At 42.4% G+C, this 23,839-nt stretch overlaps 1 protein-coding gene across 1 annotated transcript in view; it reads left to right on the top strand.

Moving 5' to 3' along the window:
* The window catches only part of akt1 (AKT serine/threonine kinase 1), an 86,738-nt gene that overhangs the window by 43,260 nt on the left and 19,639 nt on the right, over positions 1 to 23,839 (top strand). The window contains exons 4-5 of the mRNA XM_078562503.1: positions 17,212 to 17,323; positions 19,666 to 19,810. Of these exons, the coding sequence (XP_078418629.1) occupies positions 17,212 to 17,323; positions 19,666 to 19,810 (257 nt within the window). The remainder of the gene's footprint in view (positions 1 to 17,211; positions 17,324 to 19,665; positions 19,811 to 23,839) is intronic.

Here is a 23,839-nt window from a genome sequence, read left to right as displayed (position 1 = left end):
CTTGGTCACGGAGGTAGGATTTCAGGACCATCTTAAAAGAGGAAAGAGATGAAGAGAGGTGACGAGATGTAGGGTGGGATTTCCAGAGCCTAGGGCCTCTGAAGGCATGGCTGCCAATGGTGAAGTGATTACAATCAGAATGCTCAATGCACTTGGGCCCAGAAATTCCGTTGTTCTGGGTTCTGGCGTGCTTTGACACTGCAGCTGATTTACTTAGAGTTTGGTGGTTTTATACCTGCTAAGAAAAGCTCTAAGTAAATCTGTGTAAAGATCAGGGTAAGTATGGGGCAAGCAGCCCAAGTCTGCGTCATTCTGGCCAATCATGGGAGACTGGAAGATCTGAGCCTAGAATTTGCAGAGTGTAGGGATCTAAGGGGGTTTGTAGGGCTGAAATAGATTACAGAGATAGGGAAAGCTGAGGCCATGATGGATTAATTTTAAAAAGAGGATGAAAATTTTAAAATTGAGACATTGCTTGACTGAGATCCAATGTGGATCAGAAATGGGCGAGCGAGACCTGATGTGAGTTAGGACGTGGGCAGCAGAGTTTTGAATGACCTCCAGTTTGTCGGGGGAAAATGTGGAAGACAGGCCAGGAAGTCATTGGAGTAGTTAGATTTAGAGGTAACAAAGATATGGATGAGGGCTTCAGCAGCAGGTAAGCTGAGGCCAGGTTGAAGTCAGGTGATGTTATGGAGGTGGAAATATGCAGTCTTCGCGATGGTGTGGATGTGTAGTAGGGAGCTCATCTCGGGGTCTTATTTGTCATGAAGGCTGTGAATGGTCTGGTTCAGCTTCCAACAGCTGCCAGGGAGAGGGGATGAAATCAATGGCAAGGGAATGGAGTTAATGATAGAGACCAAAGCCAATGGCTTTTGTCTTCCCAAAGGTTAATTGGGAGAAATTTCTGCTTATCCAATACTGGATGTTAGACAAGCAATCAGACAGTTAAGAAACAAAGGGAGGGTCAAAACTGGTGAAGGAGGTAGACCTGGGTATCATCAGTGTACATCTGGAAATGGACACCATGATTTTGGATGCGGCAGATGAGAAAAAGAAGAGGGCCGTAGATAGATACCTGGGGGACACCAGAACTAATGATGTGGAGGTGAGAAGAGAAACTATTGCAAGTGATGTAAAAACAGAAAATGCTGGAAAAACTCAGCAGGTCTGGCAGCATCTGTGGAGAGAGAACAGAGTTAACCCAAGTGACTTCTTCAGAGCGGTCATACGGACTCGAAACATTAACTCTGTTTCTCTCTCCACAGATGCTGCTAGACCTGAGTTTTTGCAGCATTTTCTGTTTTTATTTCAGATTTCCAGCATTCGCAATATTTTGCTTTTATCCTATTGCAAGTGATGCTCTGGCTATGACAGGATAGATGCAAATTAAATCAGGCAAGAGCGTGATTTAATGCACTTAAATTAAACAGCCAATGACGAAGAGGCTTTGGAGTGGAATTTTAGGTAAACCACGAGAAAGGCTGCAGACCAGTCGAGAAGGATGAGGAGAGGGAGCTTACCTTTGTCACAGTCACATAGGAAGTCATTTGTGAATGACTTTGACAAGAGCTTTCTCTGTACTACGATGGGAGCAGAAACCTGGTTTCGACTATTCAAACAAGGAGTTTTGAGGAAGTTGAATGTGGATTTGGGTGGTGACGACAGACTTGAGGACTATGGAGAGGAATGGGAGGTTCAAGATTGAGCTGTAGTTTACAAGGATAGAGGTGTCAAGGATTTGTTTTTTGAAGAGATGGGTGATGATGGAAGATTTGCAGACAAGGAGAGAGAACTCTTATTAATGGGTGTGAGCTACTATAGTGACCAGGAAGGAAAGTTGAGTGATTAGGAGTTTAGTAGGAATCCAATTTGGAGAGTAAAAGGTGATCCCGTTGACAAGTTGAGCTCAGAGAGGGCCTGAAGGGAGATCGTAGAGAAACTAAAGAAAGATTTAAAAAATCAGGGTAAGGGCAAGGGGGAGTTCTGGAACAAGTTAGGCCTAATGGACTAGGGGAATGGAGGGAAGTAGCAGAGACAGCTGATATGATCAGGGCAGATTTAGGGCAAAAAAAGTCCTTGAGCTCATTGCACTTATTGTTGAATGTGAAGGTGGCAGAGGCAGCGGAGGGCGGTTTAAGAAGACAGTGGTGGTGATGAGAAGCCACATGTTATCTTTGCCTTCCTCAATGATCTTTGAATTGTGGGATGTTTATAATCATCCAAATTAAGAGCAAGTTTATTCTATTGATTAAGACAATTTTTTGTTTTACGTGAGTATGCTTCAAGTGATTTTGAGTGCATAATTCCAATATCACCTCACTGAATAAGTTGTGTGGTGTAGTCTGAGGAACGTTCCTTTGTACCAGAAATCTATCTTTTTTATTGGTAGAACCTGGTTTCATTGTTTGATATGGGTAACTTTCTTGCATACAACTTACTAATGTAAAATAAACACTTGATACCTGCATGGTGGTTGTCTGGAATACTGGACATTGGTTTAAGTGACTGAGGCATGGTGGTCAGCCCTGTGCCTCATTGAATTAACAGTCGTATATTAATGGTAAGCCAAAGCTGGAATAACCTAGTCACATTGAGCAGTTTCTGTTGTACCTGAATAATTGTCATTTTCAGTCTGATTATGCTGCTGTGAAGCACTTTGAGATGTTTTGCATTGTTAAAGGTGCTATATAAATGCAAGTTGTTGTTCTTGTCCCCAACATGCATTATCTGCATTGGCCAAGCATAGATTGTCCTTGGTTTTGTCCTTTCTAATCAGAATATATTAAAATTACCTCCGATCATGTTAAAGCTGAATAATGTCAATATATGAGATACCCATAAATGTTGCTTAGGCAAGCAGAGGTCAATGACCCAAGAAACTTAGATAATCTGTATGAATGTGGCATATTTGCCAAGATTCCTGTCACTGGAATTGCCAAAAAGTAATTCTGTAGGTAACTTTGGCAATGTTGTGCATTTTTTTTTAAAACGTTCATTATGGGGATACAAAATCCTAGTATTGTCACCATCGGTGAAGACCATTCAGGTAATTTTGTCTTTGTAGTGTGAGTTCCAGTTCCAGTTCCAGATCAGAGCTAATGACCATAATCTTATTTCCATGTTGTTTTCTATGTTTGTTCTTCATGTTTATTTAATAAAAGTGTTAAATGCTGTAATTGAGTTGGCTGCAATAGCCATTTGTGGCAAAGCATTTTCTTTTTTAAACCTTTCCTAGAAAATCTTATATTCTCATTGTTTATTCTAATATTAAGCTTATTTATGCCTCCTCATATTCACTACAGAGCAGAAATCATCTTTAACTATTTATCTTTTATTCACATAGTGAATAAATCAAAAAGTGCCAATGAAAAGCCAAGCAATCAAAATCCTCAATTTTCTTCAGTGTGACTTTTATTAGTCAGCAAGTAACAAAAGATGACCAAATTGCTCAAATAATTTTTTCACAGTATTTTCAACTGCTTTTTTATTCAGGCCCTTTAATATAAATATACATCAATTTTCTAACATAAATGCTGAAAAAGTGTATCTAATTTTGGGAAAGAAATCACTTAACCCATGAAATGGTTTAATGTTAAAAATTACTTTTAAGACGTTCTTTTGTGTTCGGGCCGTGGCAAGACTGTGGTAAACTTTGGAAACCCTTTTTCAAAGATTTACCCTCCAGCGTCGGGAAACGGACAACGGGGGTGGGGGTTGCGGAGGGAGGTAGTCACAGCCTATGATTTTTGCCGAGGCGAGCTGTTAATAGGCTGCAGGGTGAGTTGGGCGGAAGTTAGCAGGTGAGGGATGGAGACGGGACGCTGCAAGTGCGAGCCCATTTAAAGACATCATGGCAGTCGTTACTGTGGCTGCCGTTTGCTAAAAGAAAGGATGCACCAGGGATTCAGGAGGAGAGGCAGGGGCTTGTCACCCCAGGAAAGGCTGGCCCTCGTTTCTCTGACGCTGACCTCAGGCCCTTCTTGAGGCTGAGAGGGAGAGGAAGGAGGACTTCGTTCCAGAGGGTGGATGGAGAAGGCCACCCTCCCAAACAAAGCTGGCATCATGGAAGTGGCTGAAGGTTGTCAGCATCAGAAGTGTGATCCGTAGGAACTGGACACAGTGCCGTAAAAGTTTCAGCTATCATCTTCGCTCTGGCAAAGCCAGTGCAACCCCAGAACCTGCTGACAGGCCTCTGGGTATTCAACCTCCAGCAAACACACCTGCTGAGAGTGGAAGAGTCCATTTGGGTCATGTGTGGCTCCATGGCTTAGAGCTTTGAAGGCATGGACCCCTCCATTGATAGATTGGCCAACCTCACAAGAGCCATATGCAGCAGCACTCTGAGTGGATGCAGGAGCAGCGCAGTGGCATGCACAGAGTGCATGCACAGACTGCATGCCATACTCGGTAACATTGATCGATCCATGGTGCCGATGGCACAAAGATGTTTGGAGTGGATGCCACTTGTGCCCCAACACGTGTTTCCTTCAGTGACCTGGGCTGAGGCAGTCACCAAAGATTGAGGATGCCATCATCATCGGCCTCTTCTGCTCCTGTGACAGAGGGACCATCTGTACACCAGGGCCTAGTGATCGAGGCTGCCCCTGCATTGAAGCTGGTGCAGCAGACACAGCAGATGCCCCCACTGGCATCTCCATGACGAGGGCAACCAGCCCATGCATCTCAGTTATAAGCAGAGACAAGTAAGCAACAGAGGCAAGTGAGAACTGCATCCAGTTCTGGCTGCCATACTTGAAGAATGTGAAGGCATTGGAGAGAGTACAGAGGAGATTCACAAGAATGATTCCAGGGATGAAGAACTGTAGCTACGAGGATGGATTGGAGAGGTTGGGACTATTTTTCTTCGAGAAAAGAAGGCTGATAGGAGACTTGATAAGAGGTATTGAAGATCCTGAGGGGTATGGACAGGGTAAATAGTGAGAAACCATTCCCACTCAAGGGAACATCGAGAACTAGAAGGCACAGATTCAAAATAATTAGCAAAAGGAGTAATAGTGATGTGAGGAAAATTTCTTTCACCCAGAGGGTGGTTGGAGTCTGGAACAAACTTCCTGTGAGGGTGGTAGAGGCAGGTTCGATCGAGGCATTCAAAAGGGAATTGGATTGTTATCTGAAAAGAAAGAATGTGCAAGGTTACGGAGATGAGGTAGGGGAGTGGGACTAAGTAGAATGCTCTTTCAGAGAGCCAGTGCAGACTCGATGGGCTAAATGGCCTCCACCTGCACTGTAAAGATTCTGTGATTCTGAGTAGCCCGCCTCCACTACATCCAAGGCCGTAAGGCCACGTCAAAGTGGCCCAGAACAGAGGCCACTGAGTTAGGCAGAGTGGGCCAGTAGATTTTGCTTCACCTGTGAATGTGCACTGTTTTACTTTTTCAGCACAATGTTAATATTGACACGTCAGAAGTGTGAGCTTCAGTCATTTAATGGTGCAACTCGAAAAGAGAGAAGAGGTGGTGAAGAGAAGCAAAGGTCTTTGAAGTGGGGGAGTGAGACTTCTGGACAAATGTGCGTTATTGATTGATAGTGAGAGTGGATCTATTCAAGGCTTCAATGGAAGTACTCTCACAGGCAGTGAATTCCAGACCATGCCATCCTCCTGGGCTACATGGGCCCAGCTGAAATATGCCTGGATCAGATGAAACCTGATGTTGACGGCATTGTAACAAGACTTCCTCTGCAGTGGGGGAACCTCCTGAGTTCTGCATCATCCTCCTCCTCTTCTACTTTCTGCTTCTCGACCTCTTCTATATCAATCCTGGACCTCACCATCTTCAAGGTCCACATCTCCGTGGAGGGACATGGAGGGTGTAGCAGACAACACAATACATGAGAACCCTTGCAGGTGTGTACTGCAGGGCACCACTTGACTGGTCCATGCACCAGGACTGTCTGATGCCCTGTAATTTTATGGATGACACAAAACTTGGAAGTATTGTGAAATCTGAGGAAGATGGTGATAAACTTCAAGCGGACATAGGCTGATGGAATTGGCGGACAGGTGACAAATGAAATTTAATGCAGACAAATGTGAAGTACTTCATTTTGGTAGGATGATTGAGGAGAGACAATATAAAATAAAGTACACATTTCTAAAGGGGCTGCAGGAGCAGAATGACCTGGGAGGTAGACATGCAGAAAGGTGACAGGGCAGGTTTGAGAAATCAGATAATGAAGCACATGGGATCCTGGGCTATATAAATCGTTCTATCTGATGCTCCGATTGAAATCGCAGTCTTTGGATGGTTCAGACTGTCTCTCAGGAAGTTACCCAGGAAAAGTTAGAATTAAAACCACTTCTAACCTCTGGGGAGGCGTTGGTATTATAATTACCCAATCACCTTTGGACACCCCAATTTCTCCCCTCCCACCACCCCGACTTTCCCCCCACCTCTGCCTGATTTCCCAACCTCCCGACTATCCTCCACAACCGCCCCCCCGCCGACTACCCAATCTCCTGATCACCCCTCCAACCACCGCCTGCTACCAACTGACCAGCCGACTGCCTCCACCACTGACCACCCTAACCCACCCCCACTGACCACCTGATTTCCCCCTCCCAACTGACCGCCGGCAACCCCCCCCACTGACCACTCGACTCTTGCCCCCTCTGACAATCGACTTCCACCCCCACTGACCACCCGCCCGCCCCCACACTGACCACCCTCCCCTACCGTCCTACCCCTCCCACTGACCACCCTTCTCCGACCATCCTGCCCATTTGCTTTACTCAATTACCTTCTCCCTGGCTTCTCAATGTGGCTGGACCTTTAAACTTACCTTCTTTATGGCAGCAAGTGCCATTACAAAGCGTGTGTGTGTCTCCCTTTCCTTCAACTCTCCTGCACTTGACCGAAGGCCTCGGGAACCTGCTGCAGTGCACTTTTCTCACTCGGCCCCTGTCGGAAGTTTGGGCGAGAGAAGTGCAGCTGCATTTAGTGTAAGTAAATAGGAGCGGAGTGACAATCCAATTGCAATTGCCACTCCATGCATGTTATGGCCCATTGTGTTCAATTCTGGACGTGAAGGCATTAGAGATGGTGCAGAGAAGATTCATGAGAATGGTTCCAGGGATGAGGAACCTCAGTTAGATTGGAGGAGCTAGGGTTGTTCTCCTTGAAAAAGGGAAGGTTGAGAGGAGATTTGGTAGAGGTATTCAATATTAAGAGTGGTTTGGACAGAGTAGATCGGGAGAGACTGACCCCATTGGTGGCAGGATCAAGAACCGCCGATTTTATGTGACTGGCAAAAAAAACAACGGTATCTTGAGGCAAAATGTTTTTATGCAGTGAATGGTTAGGATTTGGAATGCATTGCCTGAGAGTTTGGTAGAAGCAAATTCAATCAAAGCCTTCAAAACCGAATTGGATAATTATCTGAAAAGAAAGAAAAAAATTGCAGGGTTATGGAGAAAGGGCAGGAGAGTGGAACTGGGTGAGTTGCTCTTTCAGAGAACCAGAACAGACATGGCAGGCTGAATGGCATCTGTGCTGTAAGCATTCTATGATCGGGACCTAAAAATCCTACCCCAAGTCTTTGATATTCCATGAACAACGCCCTAAAAAAATTTCTCAAGATTCATATCACCTCCTTCCATGCCCCAATATTGTACACTTAATTATCTTTGTATGGATTTTCTGCTTTTTAAAAAAAAAACTGTGTACCTACTCCTGGATCTCTCAGCTCCTCCCCTTAATGATGAATTGTACCATTTAGAGTATGCTTGCATTCTGTCTCTTACCTCCATGCTCACCCCTGGAAATGTATTACTTCTACCTATGTATGTTGAATTGCATTTGGCGTACGCCTGCCAACTTTCTGGATCTGCCTGACTCCCCTTGCAATCCCCTGCATTTTTTTTCCCACAGTTTAGGATCAGCAAAATTGAATATCATTAATGCTGTTGTGCAAGTCATTTGTATAGCCAGAGAATGAGAGGCTCCAACACACATCCATGGGCACGCCCCCTACACATTTTGGCAGTCCAAGAGCATTCATTTAGTCACTTTTTATCCTTCAGCCATCCCTTTATCCTTGAATATCATTAACTTTAATTTATGCAACAAGTCCTTTATGTGGCATTTTACCAAACAGTTTTGAAAATCCAAATTCAGTGCATTCTTTGTCTATACTCTAATTTTTCAAATAGCTCAATAGAAATAATCAAGTACGACAGACCATTTACAAATCTGTATTGACTGTCCCTGATTGGATCGTACTTTTTCAAATGTGTAGTAATTGTCACAATGGTAACCGAATGCAATTAGATACTTGGGATGTACTGTATCACGTTGCATACTGATGAAGGTCAACCAAGGTCAGATAGCACAGGGTCGAAAGTTAGCTAACATGGTGGCTTAAATAATGTGATACTTGCAGCTAAATCTATGACTTTGAATGTTGTTCTTTCAGCCTGAGATGTGACATTGGTGATGAGAAATCCAGAGATATTTAGGATTGTGTCATGGTGTTTGCTGGAGTTGATAATGTCTGCAGTCTGGAGAATTGAGCTGTTTGACCTGACTTGAGATGCCAATACTGTCAGCATGAAATGGAAAGCGTGGCTGGAGGAGTTTGAAGTGTATGCTGACAGTTGTAGTCAGTTTTTGGATGTGGCGATGGTGGTACAGAAAGTATAGTGACAGGCCTTATTGTTGTTCAGTGCAGGTGCTTCAGTGAGGGAGGCTTTTGCAATGTTGCCTGACCTAATGGGAGGAAAGATGGATTCTGAACGTGCAGTGAAAATTTCGAAGGACCATTATGTGGTGACGCCAAATGCCACATTCCAAAGTCATGGTTCCATCAGTTGAGACAAAGAGGGGAAAAGAGAAACCGAATTTGTGATCCATTTGAGGCAGGCATTGGTTAGATGCAATTACATTGCAATGGACCTGAATAACCAGATAATGGATCAGGTGGTCTAACATTGCAAGTTGGATAAGTTGAGGCATAAGCTGCTGGAAGGAGGTTGTGACATCACATTGGATGAGACTTTGAAAATAGCTGCCTTGGAAGCAGTGGATGGACAATTTCACAGCGTAAAACTTGGTCCCATCTCTGCCACTGGCACGGCAAATGTTGAGGCTACCTGAGTAGCACAATTAAAAATCCATGTAATTATAAGCAACAAAGGTCTGAGAGGAGTGTTTCAGACGTGGCAATTTGGGCCTCTATGGAAAAGATGCCCACTGCCCTTTCAAGGCAAAGATATATATATGAGGGCAAAGACCATTTTGCCAAGAAGTGCAGAAGCAAAGCTGAACAGAGAGGGAAACCTGGCAAACCATGTAAAGGAAAGATGAAAGTAGCACAACTGTGAGATGTGTTGAAGAAGATGCAGAGTGTGAGGACAGGAATAGCAATAATGGATGCATGTTTCCTGTCAATGGGAACAACTACGAGAACGTTTGTAATTGTTGGTGCTGTTGAAGTGAGTATCATTGTAGATTCAGGCAGTGACAGGAATGTCATTGACAGAGCACTATGGGAGGAACTGGAGACAAAGAGCACATCTCGAAAATATCTCAAAAAGCTCTTCTTAAGCATCTGAAACCCCATTTAAAACTGTTGGATGCTTCATTGCACATGTGAGAGCTGGGGATTGGAATGTAGAAGCAGAATTTGTAGTGATTGAGGAGAATGATGAGCCTCTTCTGTGCAGAGAAACTGCCCAAACCTTTGGAGCGGATTGAAAATGAATTCTGTGCAATCCTATGCAAAGTTCAGAAGGGAGATTGGACTAGTGGTTCAAGGAAATGGGAAGTTACACAACCACCAAGTGAGATCAACCATTGACGAGAACGTGAAACCTGTAGCTCGGCCTGTACACAGAACACATTTTCATCTTGAGAGGGAAAGTTGAGGCGAAGATCAAGTAACTGAATGATCAAGACATCATATAGCCAGATGAAGGACCAACACCATGAGTGAGCCTTGTTGTCGTCATGCCTAAATCAAATTCTGACATCAGACTCTTTGTTGATATGTGATGGGTGAATGAAGTAATAGCGAGAGAACTTCACCCAATTCTCACTGTGGACCAGTGTTTCAAGAGTTGTCAACAAGCAAAGTATTTTCCAGATTAGACTTAAAGTGGCGATACCACCAGCTGAAGCTTTATTTTGATTCAAGGAAGGTGACAGCTTTTTACACTCATTGTGGACTTGACCGGTACAAGACATTGCTATTGGGCATCAATGCGGCACCAGAGATTTATCAACTCAAAATCCATAAGGTGGTATAAGGGATCCCAGGAACAGCCAATATCACAGATGACATCATTTATCATGGAATCAATAGAAAGGAACATAACGAGAGGCTGAGATTAGTATAGGTTAGATTGCAGTCAGCAGGCATCAAGCAACTATCATATTTTTTCCCGATATTACTGTGGGATACTTTAAAGCAGGCTTATGTATGGTTCTGTGTGTGTGGCTAATTTAATTAAACTTGAGGTGATTAGACTACAAAGTTTAAATGATCAAAGGAGTTAGGTGTAAAACAGGCATTTGAAATGGAAATGAGTAAAGCTAGGGTGAGGTCAGCAGCTATGGTGTGAATGAAATTTGCATTTTTAGATAAGTGGAGAAGTGTTTGATTTTCAAAGGGACATGAAAATATTTACAACTGGCATAGTAAATAAGGCAAGGTTATTATGTTGATTTTCCCAAAAGTGTTGGCCATAATGATAACATGAAAAATTTTTATACTCTTGGAAATGTAACTTCTAAAGGCAAGTTGAAACAATGGGATTTACAGATCAAAAAGGAAGAAATATATTTAAAGAAGGATGGAAGGCTGTGTGGCCATGTGAGACGTTGAAAGATGACTATGTGAAACAGATTTGGGGAAAAAGCCTCTAACTACCTTGCAGAAGTTTGCTGTTCTAGTAACCAAAATTGTGTTAAAAGCCTTTGGAATTCCTTTGTCCAATGGGTGCTTGTGGTAATAATCTTGGATGACTTTATAAATTTGGAATCTATTTGGACTGTTGCCTTAAAGGGGGTGTGTAGCTGGGAGTCTGGTTAAGTAGAAATTCTGGCAACATGTTATAACTGTGTAACTGCAATCTTGTGTGTGTTTAAGTTTGTTCTTCATTTGTCAAATGCTTTAATTTAATCTTTAAAACCTCTAAAGGTGGTAGTGGACTCATTACTTCTGACTTCAGTGCATGAGCCTTCTCATAATAAATACAAATTGCAAAGTCGTTGTGATAGGGTGACCAAGTTTCCTTTGTGTATTTGGTCAGCCTGGCAAATACCACCTGCCATATCATAACACAGGATTTATGGTAAATGCAGACCAGTGCTTACTGGGCATGACAGAGCTAACATTCATGGAGCATAAACTCGTGAGTGGTGAAATTAATCCAGCCAAAGACAAGATTGAAGCAATAGCAGAGCCACGTGAACCACAATGTGAGCAAAATGAGAAGTTTCCTGGGACTTGTGAACCTTAGTGCGAGGTATATCCCATACTTCGCTACCCTGGCTGATCCATTGATAAAGTTGACCAGAAAGAATGAACAGTTTAGATTCGATGAAGAACAAAAAGCTGCCTTCGAAGCTTTGAAAGATAGCTTGACAGGTGCTTGAACTATATTATGATCCAAATGCACCAACGAAAGTCATAGCAGATGCTAGTCCAATAGGATTCGGAGCAGTGCTTGTGCAAATACATGCTGAAGAATCGTTGCCTATGCGAGCAGATCTCTGACTGATGTGGAGAGGAGATATTCTCAGATGGAGATAGAGGCCCTAAGATTGGTGTAGGCATGTGAAAGATTCCATGCGTACTTGATCGGCACTGAGTTTGAATTAATGATGGATCACAATCCATTAGAGATAATTTATTCTGCCGGATCCTAAACATGTGCCAGAATCGAAAGATGGGTTTTGAGACTCCAGCAGTACAAGGTGGTTCACATTGTTAGAAAGATGAACATAGTTGACCTACTGTAACAAGCACGGAGGGGGAATCAAACACACAGATCCTCACTAGAGAAGGAAGCTGAATCAGTCATGCGGTTTGTGGCAGTTCATGCTACATCCAGAGCAATGACAACTAGAGAGATTAAAAGAGAGGCAGACAAAGATCCAGAATCGGATGACATTGGACAGAGAATTCGACCTGGAAACTGAGCATTGCCCAGTCAAGGAGTACATCGCTATACAAAATGAACTGTGCATAATGTTTTTTTATTATTCATTCATGGGATGTGGGCATCACTGGCTAGGCCAGCATTTATTGCCCATCCCTAATTGCCCTTGAAAAATTAGTGGTGAGGGCCTTCTTGAAACGCTGCAGTCTATGTGGTATAGGTACACCCACAGCCCTGTGAGGGAGAATGGGGAAGCGTGTTCTGCAACAAAAGCTTAGGCTTAGACTGGTGACACTAGCTATTGAGGGCCACTTGGGAATGGTTGGTACTAAGTAAAACTTGCAAACAAAGTATGGTGGTCAGGATGGAGAAAGATGTGGAGCAGTTTGCCAAAACATGTCATGGATGTCAAATTGCCAGCAGACCCAATCCACCAGAGCTGGCACACAGCACATTGTTACCGGCTGGACCATGGGTGGATGTAGCAGTTGACCTCTTAGGCCCACTTTCATCAGGAGAGTCTGTACTAGTGGTGATTGACTACTGCAGCCAGAACTGTGAGTATGTTGTGATGAAGTCTACAACAGCGGAGAAAATGGTGTCTGAAGTGGCTAAAGTACTTGCAAGGCATGGTCTACCAGTCACACTGTAATCAGACAATGGCCACAATTCATTTCACAGAGCTTTGCAAATTACATGCAAGTCACAGGCAGTCACAGAGTGACTCCTAAATGGTCACAGACAAATTGGGAAGTGAAACAGCAAAACCAATCCTTGGAGAAATAGAAAAGGATTGCTCAGGCTGAGGGCAAAGATTGGAAAGAGGCTTTGCTATCATATGTGGCCATGTATAAAGCAACTCAGCTGAGTTGCTATTTGGATGCAAAATATGAACCAAAATGCCAGGGTTGAGGGACATAAGTGTTGATCAAGAGATGAGATCCTGATACTGAGAAAAAGGTGCTGTCAAGTTTTTTATGCAGACCACAGAACGGGATATATGGGCAATCTGATGCCAGGTGATGAAGTACTCCTGAGACAGGACAGTCTGAGTATGGATACCATTTTACCCTAAGCCATACACTGTCATCACCAAGGAGGGAAACAGTGTGACTGTGCAGTCGCCAGAAGGAATAATATGTAACAGAAATTCTTCATGGCCTGAATTTTACCTTTGGTGGGTGCGTGCATGTGACCCGCGGGACCTGGAGCGCCCGGGAAACGGACTGACAACCCATGATCGGCCCCCAACCGTGATTTCACGCTGGCTGGCCAGTTAACGGCCAGCCAGCGTGAAACGCGCTGAAAAGCTCAGTATTGCTGGAGTGGGGGGCAGAAAGAGAGCGGGTGATGATGTCACTGCAGGCACGGGTGAGTGCTGCGAGAGAGCTCCCTGAAGGCAGACAGCAGCCTCAGGGAGCTGCAAATATTCAAATGATGAAATAAATGTTTAAAAAGCTGCAAAGAAAATGCCCATGCATCACAATCAAGCACCTGAAAATACACCTCATAAAAATGTTGTCCACAGATATTTTTATTTTATTTCATAACGGAGATTTCATCCTGCCCTTGGATGAGGCTTGTTGAAAAAGGTAAAGGCCGCCTGGCTGATTTGCATGTCCGCCAACCGTAAGGTTGGACGGGCCACGAAAAATCGGAGACAGTTGCACCGTTAATGGGCTTAGTTGCCCTCTTAATTGTTGGCAGGCGCGCTTCCGACTTGTGCACGTGCCCGCCAAGCAAAATATCACACGAGTGCGCAATGATGTCAGGACGCTTGCCCGATGTCATCTCGCGCGATTTTACGCCTGATCGGGTCGGGCGCGTGCCCACCTGTGGGACGTAAAATTCTGCCCCATGTGTCAAAACGTATGGTGACACAGACACAGCAGCAGGTGAACCAAATGTTGAGGCTGACATCCAACAATCTAGAAGTGCACGCCAGCAATGCTGATGGCCAGCAGACAGCTTCTTATCTAGAGGGACAAACATTGGTTCCAGAGGGGATGATGACACTTCCTAACTCCGAGACAATGGCCAGAGTTCCTGAGACAGCAGACAGACCATGGTGTAAGAGGAGACCATCAAAACAACATGAAGATAAAAGCAAAAAACTGCGGATGCTGGAAGTCCAAAACAAAAACAAAAATACCTGGAAAAACTCAGCAGGTCTGACAGCATCTGCGGAGAGGAACACAGTTAACGTTTCGAGTCCGTATGACTCTTCAACAGAACAACATGAAGATTGTGTCTGATTTAGAGACACAACATGAAACTGGAAATCAGTTTGGAGCCATTATTTGTGATTTGAAATAATGCGATTTTAAGTTTAAAAACAGCAAATCTTGAAGCAAAGCATAAGCCGAGATGGGGAGTTCAGTGTATTGCCATTATATTCAAACCAAAAGGGTGTATGCTGAACGCTGCTCTTGTGATTTTGAAGTTCCTGTTTGTGATGTTTGCAACTACACAAAAAAACAATTGGAATGGATCATTGAGGAGCATCGAATTACGTACTGATGGTTATCACAAAGGAGACCACAGTTAAATAGTGAAAGGGAAGTCAGAAGTTCAGTTTGTGCTAGCTGAAGAAACCAAGAAATAGCAGTTCCAGAAAGTGAAATACTGAACAAAAGACTGAAACTATATTGGGCTGTGATGCACTCGACTCACCTGACATTCGCAGTTGAAGAAATTCATTGACTCAGTGGGGAGGATTTTCCCCGCATTGGGTGGGTGCGGCGGGCAGGCTCAGGAGCGGCTGCGAAATGGTCCGCCACCTGGGATCAGGCCCCAACCGCGATTTCCTGCTGGCTGGCCAATTAACGGCCAGTCAGCGTGAAACATGTGCTGAGAGCCTCAGTGCTGCTGAGGTGGGGGCGGGAGTAGCACGAGCTCTGAAGTTTGTGTATACATAGGGGTGCGCTCATTGAAACTCCCTGAAGGCACAGAGTTGTCACGGGGAGCTGAAGGATTTAAAAATTAAAAATAAAGATTTGAAAAGTAAGGGAAACATGTCCCTATATATGACTCTGTCACATGAATAGGGACATGTTAAAAATGAGTATAAAATTTTTTTTACTATTTGCTTTTTTTAATTCACTGTTGTAAGCCTCAGCCCGCCCATGGATGGGATGTCCCGAAAAATGCAAAGGCCGCCTGGTCTATTTGCCCGCCTGCCAACCATAAGGTTGGATGGGCAGCAAAAAATTCAAATTAATTAATTGATTAATGGATTTAATCGCCCTCTTAATTGTCGGCGGGCGTGCTGCTGACTCTCGCGTGTGCCTGCTGACTGAAATATCGCGTGAGTGCGCAATGACGTCGGGATGCTCGCCCAATGTCACCGCGCAGTATTTCACGCGCGGGCATGTCGGGCGTGTGCCCAAATGCCAAGCTGAAAATCCTGCGCAGTGAGTTAGGAAAATAATGGTTTAAGTTTGTTTGCAAAATTATTGGAGTATGATTAGCAAGGGATGGAGTCTAAACTACATACACTAAGCAGAAAGGCAGATTTGACTTGTACTCAAATTTGGAATGTTGTGAAGGAAGTTTTGACTTAAATGTTATTGTTGGGTTTTAAGAATTCATGTCATTGTTTGGAAAGTTGTTGTAGGATAATGACACAAGTTCAGACGAAGAGAAGAAAATAAAGATGATATGCTTTCAGTTTTGTAAAGGAGGGATGTCATTGTGATAACTAAATGTGTTTGGATACTTGGGTTGTGCTGTATCACATGCTACATATGGATGAAGGTCAGGGATGGTTGGAAGTTAGCCAACATGGCAGATTAAATGATGTGACACTTATAGCTAAATCTGTGATTTTTGCATGTTGCTCTTTCAGCCCGACATGTGACAGCAATGTTAGCCCTAATGGCTTCTACTAGTTTTCTTACTGTAATGTGAGGCTAACTATCTGCAGTTAGGCCGGATGGCTGCTCACTTACCTTTTTCAAACAGTGTTGGGTAACCTTTGTCACATTCCAGTGCTTTGGTATGTTTCCTGTATCAAAAGAATTTTTTAAAAATGTGATTAGAACATCTAATGTTTAAATGCTAATATGCCACATATCTGGAACATAGACCATCTATGTCTGCTGACCTATTGATGCCCCATTTAGCATTTCATTGCCACTTTTTAAAAAGACATATATTAGCTGTTCCTCATTCTCCTCAAGTACCCCTCATTTCATTTGCCTCTTTTAAATGCAGACGCAAAATGATTAAGAATCTCTCCTGTTTTATTCTATACAATAAGATTGCTGTCTTCATCCTTTAATGGGTTCACCTTTTCTTCTTTTATCACTTGCTTGTATTCTTTATGTTCAGCTTTAAACCATTCTAATTTCCCTTTTATGCATTTTGTTCTGCTATTTCTTCAGCTTCCTTCTGTATTACTAGATTTAACTTTAGTGCATGCCTCAACTTTTAGATTTTATTTTGACCATGGAACTTTGACCTTTGTAAGCCTTTCACTCCTATTTAATATAACTTTAGGGTTAGCTCTACCCATCATATAGTTTAATATCTCCCATTGTGGCCTTCTGTGTTACCTGCCAACCATTTTTTCCAGTTAATTTTTTTCATCCCATATTATCCCTCCAACCTTTATTTTTGACTAATTTTCTATGTATGTTAAACCTGTAAACCTAATAAGTTATTCTACCTACAGGTTGTTTGATGTTTATTTAAACTCCATCTTCTTTCATTTTTTTCCTTCCCCCTTCATTTTAAAGGCTTCTCTGTATTGAATGCCTTTCCACATGCCAGGGGGCATTTCAGCTTCTGTGCCTACCCAATACTGCTATTGAATTGATTGCTAGGGTGTCCACCAAATCAGATCAGATTTATCCACTGATCAATGCTGTATTTTCCTATTTTGCCCACTCCCCAGTCCCCACACTTTGAGAGGAGCATTTGCTTGAACTTCTTGTCTCTCCCAAAGGTTAAAATCTGGAGTTAGAGATTGGAAATGAGAGGCGTTTTATCAGAGTTGCATTTATAATTATGCCTGGCTGTGGAAGTCAAGCGAAAGTATAGTATTTAGAAATGTCATTTTCAGGTTAATTTTGTCTTTCCTTTAGAATGTCAACTGATGAAGACAGAGCGACCAAAATCAAACACATTTATCATCCGGTGCCTCCAATGGACTACAGTAATTGAAAGAACATTTCATGTTGATACGCCGGAGGAACGGTATGTCTTAGTTAAGGATGTGTGTTTATCAGTAACAATACTGATCAGGAGGGGGAAGGCTGCACATTTTTTTTTAGAGCACAAAAATGTTAACACAAGCAAATGAATTAGTAATACATTGGACTTGTATTACTTCCATATTCTAGAAAATTATTTGGCTACTGAAATATTTTTAAAGACAGAAGTACAGTGCAGTCATTAGTATATTGGTATCTTTCAAGGATATGTTTAATTCTTGGCACCTTTGTTCTTGTAGGGTTTTAAATCTAAGGACTTTATGCAACTGCATATGGTCTTCAATTATACAACAATGAGGTTATAAGGAGTTGAAAAATTACGATGTTTTTACAGGAACAAATAGCTTTAAGGGAATCTAAAAGTAATGTTCAAAGTTTTTGAAAGGATAAATAGTAAATTGGTCATAAGAGAACTATTACTAGAGGAATAAAGAGGGCAGTTCCAAGAATATATTTTCACATGTTTATTAGAAAATAGTATACCTTACTGCGTGACTGTTGAGGTAGAGGCTGTAACACAGTTAAAGGGGAAATAGCTACGTTTTCGGTAAAAGTAATACATAAAAGGATACAGGACAAAAGGGCAAGAAAGTGATATTAGTTCCACTTGAAATGCCAGCACGTGTATGTGTATGATGGGCAGAATGGCCACCTTCTGTGCTGTAATTTCTATAACCAATACCTATTCCATTCAAATACCGCTCGCAAATTTTCTAGCCATTAACTTCTACCATTTAACTTTGTGCTTTTGTCCCTGCTGTACTGTTGAAATGTTCAGTTTACAGTTCTAGCGTTATATGCACTATGTTCTATTAACAATGTAATGTAGTTATTTAAAATGTACATAAGGAGAAAAGTGAAGAATCAAACGACTTACAATGTGAACCCAAAGGCTGATATTTTAATCCTTTATGTGTTGCAAGAGGGTGATTCAGTGTTTTGTTTGTTCCCCCAGTAACTGTTGCTGTTAGTGACATTTGTGGCAATATCCCCAACAGCAGCACTCTATGAAACACGGGCATGCAGCCACTGAGTTAGACAAAGGAAACGTAGCTGAGTACAGCCTTCAATGTAATGGTTTCCTACCACTGAAAAGAATACTGGGTGCCTTCCCTGATCCTGTGTAGTCATTTACTGGTTTGGGAAAGCATTTCATGTTGAAATTGAGACAGCATTTTGGAGAAGGAAGGAAAAAAAAAACCTCATTATTTGGATAGAGAAAGAAAACGAAAGGAAGCAAGAAAAGAAGGGTAATAAAACAGGACAGTGGAAACCAAGAAAGAAAAAGTCTAATGGGGAACAGACTCAAATAATAAAGGAAAACTGGGGAAAACAAGAAATATATTACTTTGTCGAGCTGGAGTTGAGTAGTGGATCAGGGAATGGATATTTTGTTTTACCTTAGATTTTTATTTTTAACGTTGGTGATTTTTGTGGCTGGCTGCCATTGTGCGCCCAAGCCCTCTTGGAAAGAAGAAAGGCTTGCATTTATACAGCACCTTTCATAACCACTAAACCAAGTGCTTTACAGCCAATTACGTACTTCTGAAATGTAGTCACTATTGTAATGAGGCAGCCAATTTTGTGTACAACAAACTTCCCACTCCAGCAGTGTGACAACGATCAAATAAAATTTGTGATTGTGATGTCGATTTGAGAGATAATTATTGGTCAAGACATTGGGGAAAACTCCCCAGCTCTTCTTCAAAATAGTGCAGTGGGATTCTTTACATCTACCTGAGAGGGCAGACAGGGCCCTTTGCTTTGTTTAATGTCTCATCAGAAATATGCCACCTCTGACAGTGCAGCACTCCTTCAGTACTGCACTGATGTGTCAGCTTGGTTTTCCTTTTGTGCTCAAGTCCTTGAAGGGGATATACACCACCTGTAGTCATTTTTTTGTGGCTGTAAATTTCATCTCACATTGATGAATGGTGGAAAAAAATGTACCTATCTTTAATGGCCTGGAAATGTAGGGATCAATTTTTTAAAACCAGTTTTACATTGCACCACTGGTGCAGAAGGTGGAGTAACTTCAGATTTGAAAACAAGTTGCAATTAGGGAAAGCCAAGCAGTTGATAGAATTGTAAAGTTCAGCTACTGATCATTTTACCTGAAATATAAGATGAAACTTTGTGATGAACAGTTTAATAAAAATACTGTATGTTACAGATATGTGTTTCTCTTTTTCAAAAAACAAGATAATTAAATGCATTGGAGAAGCATTGGTTTTGGGATATTTCATCTGTAATTTATTTTGTTTGCTACTTTTCCGTATGCAAAGTGAGGTTTAGAATGACTTATTTTTAGTTACATGCTTACAGGGAAGAATGGACAAAAGCCATTCAAACAGTAGCAGATAGTCTTAAGCAAGAGGAGGAGATCATGGACTACCATTCAGAGTCCCCTAATGATAATTCATGGACAGACGGCATGGACATTTCTCGCAGTAGACCAAAACACAAAGTGGTAGGATACCTTAATTGCATTAACCAAATATGTAACAACTTTCGTTATTTAGTTGAATGCTTATTTTTGATATATTGGAGAAATACCCTATAGACTAAAAATTACTGTTATTAATAATTGCTCATAATTCTTGAAAGCTTCAACATGATATTCCACTTTGCATGATTTTACTAACTCAATTAAAAAAGACTAAGAAATGTCAATCAAATACATTAAACACCCATCCAATGTCATCGGCGAGTGGGGAGAAGGTTGGTATTTTGTTTGTTGAGGTTTTATAACTTAAAGAAAGCTTTGAATTTTTATAACATCTTTCAAGACCTCAGAATGCTCCGAAGTGCTATGCGACAAATTGATATACTTTTTGAAGTGTAGTTACTGCTGTAGCAACATAGCACACAATTTGCACACAGCAAGGCCCCACAAACAACAACATCAGACTGACAGATGACCAAAAAATATTGGCTAGGACACTGGGAAGAACCCTCCCTGCTTTTCTTCAAAATACCTGAGAGGGCAAATGGTGCATTGACTTTAATATATCATCCAAAAGATAGTTTCCTTGATACTGCACTGGGAATGTCAGCTTGAATTATGGGCTCAAGCATATTAATCAACACACATCAGCCAGAATTTCTATTCAGGTGACCAGGTTTGGTTTGTGGTTGGTTGCCTACAATGAGTGCATAGCTAACAAATTCACCAAGTAATGCAATTTTGCCCAATGCTTTGTCATCATGAAACTTTTTCCACTTATTGGAGCCATATAAACAAATATATTATGGCTGTTTACCACGTACATTCTTGACAAACTGGAACATTTGAATGTTAAAATCTTTTTCTTCCGTCCAGCCCCGCCACCGCAACCTCACTCTGACCAAAATTCAAGTGAAGATGATTGAGTGTGACCCACCAGCTCATATGGGAAGTTAGAGATCGCAGGTTGTTTTGTTGTTTTCAGTAGAAACAAGTAACGGCCAGCCAGCTTGAAACGCGGGCTAAGAGCCTCAGTACTGCTGGGGTGGGGGCGGAAGGAGCGTGAGCACTGAAGTGTGCGCAAACGCAGGGGAGCACGCACTGAAAGCTCCCTGAAGGCACAGAGCTGCCTCAGGGAGCTGAAGAATTTTAAATACATAAATAAACTTTTTACAAATGATATAAACGTGTCCCCACATGTGACTCGGTCACATGAAGAGGGACATGTAAAAAAGGATGTTAACATTTTTTTACTGTTTTTTTTTCAGTAACTGTTGGAAACCCCATCCCACCCGTGGATGAAGTTTTGTGAAAAATGCAAAGGCGGCCTGGCCTTTTCGTCCACCTGCCAGCCAAATAGCTGAGCGGGCAGCGAAAAATGCAACTTAATTAATTGCTTAAGGGCCTCAATAGGCCTCTTATTTGTTGGCAAGTGCACTGCCGCCTCTCGAGCGTGCCCGCCGACCGAAAAATCACGGGAGTGCGCGATGATGTCAGGACGCTCGGCCAACGTCACCACGCACTATTTCACTCCTGTTCGGGTCGGCCGCGCGCCTGCCGGTGAGACAAAAAATTCTGGAAAAGCTGGAAGAGACTATTGATCCATTTTGTTTATCTTTGCCCTGCCTTAGGAACCCATCATCAGATACAACAGCTGTTTTTTTTTTGCTTCTGGTGTTTCTTTTCATCCTGTTCCCATTCTGCTGTTTCTTTTTTTGACTCCTGCTTTTATTTGTGCTTTTTTTGTCAGTTCTGTTTATCTTAATTTCACTACATCCCCAGGATCATTTTGTTTTTTTTAGCTCCTTCTTAGCTGTTTGTGGTATTAGCACCATTTCCAGTATCCTCTATCCTCTCTGGTGGTTTTTTTTATCAACTCCTGGGCGTGGAGTTTTAGATCTGGCTCCTGGTGTATTTATTTGTGTACCTTTGCAAGTCTTCTTTCAGTCCTGCTCTCATTCTGGTACATTTTTTGAATGCCCAATCCCAGGGTTTATATGTTTCATGGTCCTGTTAATAATGCTTTTTTTTAAACCTTAAAAATCCCAGTACTCAAAAACCCCAAGAATACCCTTGCTGTTGTCTTATAAACGTAAATATATATTTTTACTTTTCTCCATATCTGCCCTTCATTGTTGTATTTCACAGTAGAATTATGGACGAGAATGACGATTTAGCCTTAGTTCATTCAGAATAATCCTAAAGTTTTACATTGCTGCTATTAATTCCTATGTGATTTCAGGTTTCACACTTACATTGTAATTGCCCAACTTCCTTTTTGAACTTCTCTCGATCTTGTCTGTGCTCGGCAGGATCACCAAAGTTACTGGAACTGATATTCTTTCCTCTAACTTCATCCCCTTCCTCTTTCACCCACTCAAATTTTACCACCCATTCACTGAGTGGCTCAGTAGCACCAATTTTGACAGAGCTGGCTGAGTCCTGCAGGACATGTCTGCCAGACTGGGCCTGTGGTAGATAGTGAGAGAACCAACAAGAGGAAAACACCTACTTGAAATTAACCTTACCAAATCCGCCTGTCACAGGTGCAAGTGTCCATGATGGTACTTGTAGGGGTGACCATTGCATGGTCCTTGTGGAGGTGAAGTCCTGCCTCCACACTAAGGATATCCTCCATCATTTTGTGTGGCACTGCCACTGGGTTAAATGGGATAGATTCAGAGCAGATCCAGCAGCTCAAAACTGGGCATCTGTGAAATGCTGTGGGCCATCAGCAGTAGTAGAATTGTATTCGCCCACAATCTGTAACCTCATGGCCTAGCATATCCCTCGCTCTATAATTACCATCAAAGCAGGGGGATCAACCCCTGTTCAAAGCAGAGTTCAGGAGAGCACACCAGGAGCAGCACAAGGCATTTCTAAAAATAGGTGTCAACCTGGTGAAGCTACAACATAGGACTAGAATCATAGAATAGCTGCAACACGTTTGGCCTGTCGTGTCCATGCTGGCTATCTGTATGCACAATGCAACTGGTCCCACTCCCCCTGCCTTTTCCCCGTGGCCCCTACAAAACTAATGCAATTCCTTTTTGAAAGCCAGGATTGAATCTGTCTTTTCCACATTCTCATTAGGCATTCCAGATCCTAACTACTAACTGCATAAAAAAGTTTTTCCTCATGTCATGATTGTTGTTTTTGCCAGCCATCTTAAATTTTGTCCTCTGATTCTCGATCCTTCCACCAGTGAGAACAGTTTCTCCCTATCTATCCGACCAGAACCCCATCATTTTGAGCATCTCTATCAAATCTCCTCTCTTGATCTTCTCTTCTCCAGCTTCTCCAATCTATCCATGTAACTGAAGTTCCTCAAACCTGGAACCACTCTCACGAATCCTTTCTGCACCCTCTTCAATACCTTTACAACTTTACTACATGCATGCTAAACAGTAAAAGCAGAATGCAACATACAGAGCAAAGTGATCCAATAACCAATGGATCAAATTTAAGCTCTGTAGTCCTGTCACATCCTGTTGTGAATGGTGGTGGACAATTAAACAACTAACCAGAGGAAGAGGCTTCACAAACATTGCCGTCCTCAATGATGGGGGAGCACATCACGTTAGTGCAATAGACAAGGCTAAAGCATTTTTAACATCTTCATTCAGAGGAGCTGGGTGAATGATACCCAACAGTATAGCCCAGCTACATCCTGTCCAGAAAAAGTAGGAGAAATTCAATCCAGCCAACTACCGCTTCATCAGTCTGCTCTTAATCATCAGCAAAGAAATGGAAGGTTTCATACAGTGCTATCAAGTGGCACTTATTCAGAAGTAACCTGCTTACCGATGTTCAGTTTGGGTTCCGCCAGGGACTCGGCTCCAAATCTCTCGACTTGTTGGAGTCATACCTTACAAAGGAAGATGGTTGTGGTTGTTGGCGGAAAACATAGCCCCAGGGCAGCGCTGCAGGAATTTCTCAGGGTAATGTCCGAGGCCCAAACGTCTTCAGCTGCTTCATCATTGACCTTCTCTACATCATAGAGTCAGAAGTGGAGATGTTGACTGATGACTGCACAATGTTCAGCACCATTCA

This window comes from Cetorhinus maximus, chromosome 18 (assembly GCF_964194155.1).
Source record: "Cetorhinus maximus chromosome 18, sCetMax3.hap1.1, whole genome shotgun sequence".
NCBI classification, from domain to species: domain Eukaryota; kingdom Metazoa; phylum Chordata; class Chondrichthyes; order Lamniformes; family Cetorhinidae; genus Cetorhinus; species Cetorhinus maximus.
The sequence above is the reverse complement of the archived record's forward strand: the minus strand, read 5'-3'. Positions and strand labels throughout refer to the sequence as shown.